This window comes from Rosa rugosa, chromosome 5, assembly GCF_958449725.1.
Source record: "Rosa rugosa chromosome 5, drRosRugo1.1, whole genome shotgun sequence".
NCBI lineage: Eukaryota > Viridiplantae > Streptophyta > Magnoliopsida > Rosales > Rosaceae > Rosa > Rosa rugosa.
The window spans coordinates 16,420,125-16,429,966 of NC_084824.1; the positions used below are offsets into that span (position 1 = coordinate 16,420,125).

At 41.0% G+C, this 9,842-nt stretch overlaps 1 protein-coding gene across 1 annotated transcript; it reads left to right on the plus strand.

The window, feature by feature from the left end:
- The first annotated feature begins 7,292 nt into the window (after positions 1-7,292).
- LOC133711270 (protein FAR1-RELATED SEQUENCE 5-like) lies at positions 7,293-9,352 on the plus strand. Its single transcript, XM_062137419.1, has 2 exons — positions 7,293-7,501; positions 7,708-9,352. The coding sequence occupies exons 1-2, from the start codon at positions 7,293-7,295 to the stop codon at positions 9,350-9,352; spliced, it is 1,854 nt and encodes a 617-aa protein (XP_061993403.1).
- The last annotated feature ends 490 nt before the right edge of the window (positions 9,353-9,842 follow it).

Below are 9,842 nucleotides of genomic sequence, written 5' to 3' on the forward strand. Positions count from 1 at the left end.
CTGCTGAACAGCCTACACCAGATGGAGTTTGCATTTTGAATTTGATGCAGAGAAGATGACTGCCTATGAAACATGTAATAGCATTTGGAAGATGATAACTTCATTAGATATTTCACATTTTCCCCTGAGATAGCTTTGTATAGTGTCATGCAATATTGTTTTTTTTTTTTATTCGTCTGTGTTTCTGGAGAAGTAATCTGTTGACAGTTTGTAATTTAGAATCGTAACATACACGTTTAAAGCTGATTATTGAGAATCTTATTGGTGCCATTTTAAAGTGGATTATTGGGAATCTTGTTGGTGCCATTTTGTAGTTGTTTTGGAACTGTTGTTACTTATGTTTATGTAATACAATTTTGATTTATTGGAGGACACAAGAAATTGTGTTAGTTTTGATCACTGACCATGTCACTATGACATGGCCGGTAACTTGATTGACAGTGACATGGTCAGTTACATGATCAGTGACTTAGTTAGTTACTTGAGGTTAATAGTTACCCAGACAGTGACTTGAAAATTCTAAAATATGTAAGTGACATGCAGTGTGACTTGGGTCAGTGACATGGATATTATAATGACTTGACAAGTGACTTGTTCGGTGATTGACAGTGACATGGTCAGTTACTTGAGATTAACAGTGACATGGTCAGTTACATGATTAGTGACTTAGTTAGCTACTTGAGGTTAATAGTTACCCGGACAGTGACTTGAAAATTCCAAAATATGTAAGTGACATGCAGTGTGACTTGGGTCAGTGACATGGATATAATAATGACTTGACAAGTGACATGTTATTGACAGTGACTTGTTCGTTGATTGACAGTGACATGGTCAGTTACTTGAGATGATCAGTGACTTTGGCAGTTACATGATCAGTGACTTTGGCAGTTACATGATCAGTGACTTAGTTACTTACTTGAGGTTAATAGTTACCCAGACAGTGACTTGAAAATTCCAAAATATGTAAGTGACATGCAGTGTGACTTGGGTCAGTGACATGGATATAATAATGACTTGACAAGTGACATGTTATTGACAGTGACTTGTTCGGTGATTGACAGTGACATGGTCAGTTACTTGAGATTAACAGTGACTTTGGCAGTTACATGATCAGTTACTTAGTTAGTTACTTGAGGTTAATAGTTACTCAGACAGTAACCTCACAAACTAGGGACCTGGCCGGTGACATAACTAGTGACATACAATGTGACTTGGCTAGTGACATGTGTATAACAGTGACTTGTGGTAGTATTACAACACAACTAATCAAGAATTAATACAGCAGCAAAATACTTCACACTCACTACAAAGACGAACTAAGGCACCAATATGGTGTTTGGATTATGAATTGGAAAGGAGATGCTCTATAATTACATGTGTTTGAATCTTAATATTTTTTATGATAAATTTCAACGAAACAATCAATGATAAGAAGTCCCCAATTTCCATTTCAACTATCCTTGATTATATCATTGGGGTCTGTTTTGTCATGCTGTTCTTGTTTGCTACCAACTCTTTTGCCCTCCTTGCTCGTCCATTGGGCTCATAAACTCCTCTACTGCTTAAACTGCAATCGAATCATCCCACATTATTAGAAAGGAAGTCACCTAAAGCACAATAAAAAAAAACTCATTTGAACATAGAAGCCATGTTAACTTTTGTCCAATACTCACACACACACACACACACACACACACACACATATATATATATATATATCAAATGTTCTACATACTTAAGCCAAGTACATATCAGCCAAGATCAAAATAACAACACATGACAACTCGGAAGCTAGTCACCAATTTGAAGAGTCAATAATCATAAGAGCCCGAAACTCCAACATATGTATAAAGGTGGCATCAGTATTACCTTCTCTGTCACCATATGAATTTTCCCACTAAAAGCTCAGGTGCCATCCAAGGCAAAGTTCCATGAACAGCTCCAGACACTAATGTCTATTGTTTGACTTTTATTTACAATCCCAAATCACCAATCTAAAGAATGCACATATGATGCGAGTCCCAACACATGCATGGTTAGAAAAACTATGGGTGAAAAGACACTACAAGTGAAAAAAAGGTAATTAAACCAGCCAACCTTGCATACAGACGCTGTGGATCTCTCATATTTACCAATAGATTTTCACACTTCAAATCAAAATGTACTATATTTTTTCCATGCAGATACTCCATCCCAAATGTAGCATCCATAGCTATAATCAATCATTTATGACGATCAATTGTTCTAATAAAAGAATGAAGAATAGATTCATCATACACTTGAGCAAACAGAACCTTGAAAAATCAACATTGCATCAAAACCCTATCCCTCTTATCATGATTCATAACCATGGAGAAAACATAACGAAATGAGAAAGAAAAACTAAAAAGAGAAAAAGTTCTTGAGTATTTTTGGAACTCTGCCACCCTTATAACTCTGATGTCCACCCAATTTACAGAAATTTGTCTACAACCATTCTTAGAATCAACCCAATATACTTCAAGCGCACCAATACAGTGCTCGAAAAACAAACCAAGTAGATAACTCCAAATGTTTCATCGAAGATTAGCCACAGAGCAAACAACCATTAACTAAACTATATATATGATAAACCTTGCAGACTAAAGATTAAGTGCTTCCGTCTATAATCAAACTAGCTAAACCCCACTTTAATTCATCTTAATTTCATTGGAATATGACAATTCTGATTCAAGACATGAATATCTCACATAATATCAATTTAAAGCTAATCATTCAACAAGTGAAAATCAGAACGAGTATTAATGAGAATGAGAATGACAAGCAACAGTAAAATCCCTAATTCAACCGAAAACGAAAGGAAAAAATCGAGAAGAGTACCTTCCTGAACTTCCTCGCCGGCGGTCTATTCTCCAGAAACTTGAGAAAACATCCAGTCGAGCGGCTCCATCGCCGCTCAAGACGTCGTCGAAGCCGCGAGCCCTTCTCCACCGCCGTTCATTTCTCTCACCACTACTTATAATTGAGAAAAAATTTACCGAATTGTGAAAAGCATGAATCAGAAATCTATCATGCATCGATCTGAAAACCAAAACGTGAATCTCATGGCAAGATTAGCGAACAAGTGGACAAGCACGGCGATGAGGTCGTAAATCTCGACCAGAAAGAGAAGGAACTTGAAGCCGGATGCGTCGCCGGAGCCGAGTCTCGGCGCCATTTTCACCAATTTCGAGCAGATAGCTCCCGAAAACTCAAACCTTAACCTAGCCTCCTCCTCCGTCGCCACCGCGATGTCATAAACTCCTAGTCCGATCAAACCCCGACGAATTCAGAAACAGTGACTTAGATCGCGGCGATTGCAATCACATTATCAGACTGGGAATTTAGAGAGAGAGAGAGAGAAACTGACGGTGGCAGTTTTTGTAATTAAGTTGAACTCTAGTGGTAGGTTGTGAACAGGTGACCTTAATTATCATGGGGACATTTGTGGTGTTTAAATTATAATAAGGCACTTCAAAATGACGTTTTTTATCATTATCCCTTTTCTTTTTCCTTTTTAATTTCTTTTTTGCTTTTTTATTTTTCATTTTTCCTTTTTAATTTCTTTTTTTTCTTTTTTTCTTTTTTCTTTTTCCTTTTTAATGACCATCGTATCCTGTTGCATCGGTAGCGCCACGTCGGCGAACCAATCCAGATCGACCCGAAACCCCAATTATTGTTCTCCACGCCGGCGGCCATTTTTCTTTTCCATCACTATTCTTCTTCTTCACTTCTGGTTTTGGTCAACTTGGCCATCAAAAACCATCATTTCAACCAGACCCAAAATCCAAATCACCATTTTGAGCAAGACCCAAAAACCTCAGGGTCTGAAAAAATGGTAGTTTTTAGTGAAAGTTTCCAAATTGAGGCTTGATGTGGAGAGAGAAAGTGAGATTTGAGTGGGAGAGAGAGAAGTAGGCTGTGAAAACAAGAGGGGAGTGGTTTAGAGGTGAATTTCCAAGATGATTGGGATCTCCTTGTGTTTGGGAGATGGCGTCGGCGACGATGGAGGCGAGGGCGGATCCCAACAAAGGGAGATGGCTTCAGAGAAGGTGAAGAAGTGATCGATCAACTCCTAGCCTCTTGCTTTTGCTCGATGTCCATCTCTGCACCGCCAAGCTAGGTCTTTGCTGGGTTTGGTTTCAATTTGGGGAGAGAAACAGATGGGTTGTGGAGTTTGATCGGAATGGGATTGGTAAGTTGAGGAAGGAGAAAGTAGGCAAAACGAAAAGAAAAAAAAAAGGAAAAAAAGAAATTAAAAAGGAACAAGAAAAAGAAGAAAAAGCAAAAAAGAAATTAAAAAGGAAAAAAAGAAAAAAAAAGGAAAAAAAATTAAAAAGGAACAAGAAAAAAAGAAGAAAAAGAAAAAAAAAAGAGAAAAAGAAATTAAAAAGGAAAAAGAAATAACATAGGGGTATATTAGACATTTCACCTAAGGCCAACTCCTAATTTGACGCGGGAGAGACCAATCAGACGGAAATTTTGATGTTAGGGACTTTTCAGATTAATTGAGAATGTCAGGGACTGAAACGAAAAAAGGGTCATAGTACAGGGACTAAACATAATTTAATCCTTAAATTTATTTATATTATTGTTTAGTTAAATATGTCTTTTCAATTCAAATATGTCATTTGACGAAACTACCCTCATAAAATGTATGATATTGCTAAAATATCTTCTATTTTAACGGAAACCCGCCTTTAAGTTATCAAAATGTATGACGGAATAGAAGTTGAGGTACCAAAGTGATAGTTTTGAAACTTGAGGTATCAATGTGTCAATGGTTTATAATTGGGGTACTATCTGTGACATTTCCCCCACCAGAAATGGCTTCGTATATATACTTGTTACTTGCACATATGTTATGGTTGCAAATTGCAATAGGTGGGGCAAATTGTAGCTCTGACTTTTGGAGAATTTAATAACACATTTCATTTTAAGTTAAGCCTTCTGTCAGTAAAAATCTCCCATAAAAAATAAAATAAAAAAGAATGTACCTATACCAATGAATAATCCGTTACTAATTAAAAGCCCCCTAATAAGATGAACTCCCACTGTCTAAGGTGTAGCACTCCACAATTTCGCCTAGAATTACGACACTTGTATTTCACTTCAACATATGGGTGAGATTTTCGGGTGGCTAATAGCTAATGTATATGCAAAGATCCTCCTAGGATTTAACACGTGGAGTAGAACGGGAGGAGATGGGGAATTAATTGCCAACTTTCCCGTACCTATGTTGGGTTTTCTTCTTTGAATTCCCCCACTTAAATGATTTGTAATGTTTGTTGACTATCTTGTCATCTATAGTTGCTATTTGGATCTCAAATGGGGTGCGTCTGGGCTACGCCGGGCGCAAGTTACACCCAAGTGGAACCGGGACACGTGGCAGCACACTGTCCAGTGAATTCGAACTCGAGGACAGTTGTGTAATTACATGGGAGGGAAACGTTAACCGATCAAACACTTCCGTCAGTGTGAAAAATTAAGGGCAGCAACGTAATTACACATGGAAGAGGTAAAAGGTGTAGTAAATTTTGTAGTGAAGGAGAAGCAGCCACGGAGTCTTGCTGCAGAAGCAGCCACGTCGTCAGAGTCTTGCTTACAGTGGTGAGAGGAGCTAGGTAAGGAGGATACTGTGACCCGACATGGTTGAAGTTTTTTCCAAGCGCCGCCAGACCGCAGAACCCAGAGGATTTATAGTTCCACAGTTTATTTGGATAATGTGAGGTCGCTGTAACCAGTATCAGATTTCGGAGGCGTTTAGATCCGGTAAGTAAGAAACCTTTATGTCAATGCATCCGGGGACTATGAAAGTGAATCTGGATTTGGCAGGTCTATAAACTGATGAGATGTATACAGGGGATTAATTGCATGTATTTGCTTTGTGTGATTGATGGGTCGCTTGATTTACTGGGTGTATGCATTATGTGGTTGAATTAACCCTTAGGTCATTTGTACGGACTCTGAATAGCAGAATTTTTGTGAAGCAATATATTTCCAACCAAAATAAGCATGACTGCAGTATCGGAATGTTTATTGGGTGAATGAATTAGTGTTTAGGAGAACCTCCTAATACTCCTAATAATATAAATTTCGGAGCAGGGGATTTATTTTTGTATTGGGTGTGTCTGCAGGCATGTCTACAGGCATGTCTGCAGATATGTTTTGGTTGATGCTGTTATTGTTGATAAGATGAAGCTGAATACAACTGAAGACAGATAAATGCAATGTATTTCGTTGCGTTGGTTGTTTCCTGTTTTTGTGGCTCATGGGATACAGTTCAGTGATACAAGCCACTTCTAGCATATAATTATACTGACCATCACCCTTTTTAATTGTAGGACAAACTTTGATATAGAAGAACTGATACTAAAGCAGACCGATACTGAAAGTGTGGAGTAAAGCAAACGCCGTTGTTATTGCAAAATTCTTTGGTTCGTCTGAACAGGTGAGAGTCACAGCATTCCACATCTTACAGTTGAAATGTCAGTCCAGTTTTATTATTATGCGTTAAGTCTGCCTTGTTTGCCTTGTTATTGATCATGTACAATACATGAAAAAGAATAGCAGCAGTTGTATAGCAGTTATAGAATATTAGTAATTGTTTTGGTTGAGACAGAATAATTTGTATAAGTTACATCCGCCATTAAGTTAACTGACTGAAGTACATATTAGAACCGGTCTACATTGTGAATCACAATTTGGCTGAAGTAGGTAGTGAAACAGGATAAGTACCTATACTAACCTGTTGGTTGTTCGGAACATGCATTTCAGAGTCGTACACTGTGTGTGTGAAGTACATATTAGCATGGAGTCATACGAAGGGGGGCTTCGATACTCTGACCATCTATATTTTGATTATTCCACATCGGACGGAGAGGAATCAGAAGATGAATTGTCCAGTCGGTTCGGACATGCATATGAAAGAGCACATACAGATGAGGCAAACTTGAGCGGAAGACCGACAGAACCAGGTGGCCCCAGGACTGAATCAGCTAACCACACAGACTGCGCGCAGCATAATGAACGTGGTGAACTGAGGACATCACCTGGTAGAGAACCAGATAAAGTAACATCACCTGATGTAGCCGTTGATGGGACTGAGTTTGTGAGCAACACAGGGACTGCGCAGCTTAACGGGAAGGATTTTGAAGACCTGACAATGGATGATATGAAGGCAGTATATTTTCCAACCGTAGAAGAAGCAGAAAAGTTCTACAAGACTGTATTCACGAATCGTCGGTTTCGGCATACGGAGGGGCAGGCGTGAGATGGAAGGGGATGAACTGATTGTGAGGAGGCAGTGGGTCTGTTCAAAAGAAGGAATGTCAAGGATTAAGCCGAGGAAGGAAAAAGATGTGGATAAGGACAGAACCCCCAAGAAGCAGAACATCGGCGAGGTGAAGAAATCGAGGAGGAGTACGATACCGCGGGGGAGGAGATACACTAGAGTGAACTGCCCAGCTGCTTTCAACATACAGTATTGCCATGGGCCCTGAGCTGCAGTTCTTGCGGGCAAACCGAAAGGCTGAAGAGAGAGCTGTTAAGCAGGTGGAAAACCTTCATCGCGCACAAATTTACACTAGTGCGGCTTATGAGCACCTGGTAGAGCAAGCCGGGGGGGGGGGGGGGGGGGCACTAATTTGTTGGGTTCTTGGCAAAAGATCTGTACAACATTCTTGATAGGAAGAGGAGAAAGGAGCAGGTCGATGGAGATGCACAGGCTGCTTTGACCTGGATGAACATGAGGGGAATGGAGTCAAGTCAGTTCTGGTGCAAGTATAGCACGGACGAAGAAGGGAGACTAGCCAATCTGTTTTGGAGGGACGAACAATCACTTTTGGACTACAGCGCATACGGTGATGTGTTGGTTATGGACAGCACGTACAAGACAAATCTGTATGGGAAGCCGCTTGTTGTATTTGTTGGCTGCAACAATCACAGAGCGACTGTTGTGTTCGGGTTCGCCCTTATACGTGATGAGAAGGAGGATACGTACATATGGGTGTTCAGGAATTTTCTCGAGTCAATGAACTATAAACAGCCTGTATCAGTCCTAACTGACGGAGACCAGTCGGTCAGAAATGTAGTAGTGTGTTTGATGCCAGGAGCTCGTCACAGGCTATGTGTGTGGCACATTGGAAGAAACATAGGGCAAAATGTGAAGGATGATGCAGCTCAAAAACTTATTGGAAACATGATTTATTTGTCAATGAGTGTTGGTGAATGGGAGGCCGCCTGGCATTCAATGGTGGGTAGACATGGCTTGTCTGACAATGCATGGGTGGCTAGCTTGTATAACAAACGGGAAAGGTGGGCGGAGGCATTCTTCAGAGGGCATTTTTTTGGTGGAATGTGCAGCACCCAGCGTGTGGAAGGCATGCATTCAAAACTGAAAAAGCAGATTGGGAGGTACACCAGGCTGTGTGAAGTAATGCCAAGAATGGAGAGGACACTGGGGCGCATCCGGAACCGCATTCTCTATGACAACTTCCTGTCGAAAAACAGAGCACCCGTGTACGAGACGCACATGAGGGGCATTGAGGAAGATGCATGCAGGCTGTTCACACATGACATATTTGTCATGATTAAGTCTCAGATCTTGTTTGAGAGGAAGTTTGTTATGGAGCGTGAAGTAGCCTTCAATATTTCGGACTCTGTGATGTTCTACCTACGGCAATATGACAGGCCGGAACGGAAGTGGTGTGTTGAGTTCCGTTCAGACCCGGCTAATCCGAAGTGGCTCTGTTCTTGCAAATTGTTCGAATCAGACGGAATTCCCTGCGGTCACATTTTGAACATTTTGAAGTATCAGCTTGTCTCTAGATATCCCAAAAGCCTGATATCCAGGTGGTGGACCAAGGCTGTGAGTGAAACGACATTTGCACCAAGACTGAAGGGCCGAACTGATGATAAGTCGGCAAAGGTTGCACGGTATTCTGCCCTCATATCAGAAGCCTCGAAAGCATGCCAAAATTACGCATTTTCTGACGAAGGATTCAAGGTGGGAATGACTGAATTTGTGAGGCTCGATGAAACTTCAAGCGAATTCCGTGTGGATTTACCAACGGACACAGCAAATGTGCCTCCAATCAGCAACGTTGTGAGGGACCCAACAGTATCCCGTACAAAGGGGATGCTTCTAATCCTTGCACAAACACTGAAAATGGAACCACTGGGCAACGTGTGTGCCGATTATGTTTCATGCCCGGTCACAACAGGCGCACATGTCCTGGTCGGGATGAAGTTGCTCCCGCTCGTGAAGATGTGCCTTCAACGGGTTCAGTACCTCACCCCGCAGATTCAGTCAATCAGTCCACACATTCAGTAGCTGATCCGGCATCGTCAGTCCCTCATCCAGCATGGTGCGTCCCTCAGCCAGACCGTTCATTCTTGCAGCCTGCACCCCTGGTTGAGGGCCACCAACCCTTCTTTGCTTCCCAGCAGTCATCCTCACTTGGTGCTCTGCATCTGCCCTTGAATCCTCAGTAGTCCTCAATCATTCGTATCCCAGCAGTCTTCTTTAACCTGAACCAGATTGCCGCAGATGAAGGTCGTACGGTGATGAACTTCATCGATGGATCATATCCACCCACCAACTGATTGTCCTGAGGTACAACCTTGACAGTGAGACCTGTACCATGCTATCCTGTTTTCTGCAATTTGATTGTGTATGTTTCTGATCTGCCTTATGCAGTGTTGGATTCGCAGCATAAGTGGAGTTCTTTGTTACTTGTCGTACATATGCTGCATTTCCCATCTCAGAATACGGTATCTTTGATTTACTCATGCTGCTGTTTTAATTACTGTCCATTAGTTAT

Coding starts and splice junctions, on each gene's coding strand:
- LOC133711270 (XM_062137419.1), top strand. CDS start 7,293: ATGGAAGGGGATGAACTGATTGTGAGGAGGCAGTGGGTCTGTTCAAAA. Junction 7,502..7,707: donor CCAGCTGCTTTCAACATACA/GTATTGCCATGG, acceptor CATTCTTGATAG/GAAGAGGAGAAAGGAGCAGG.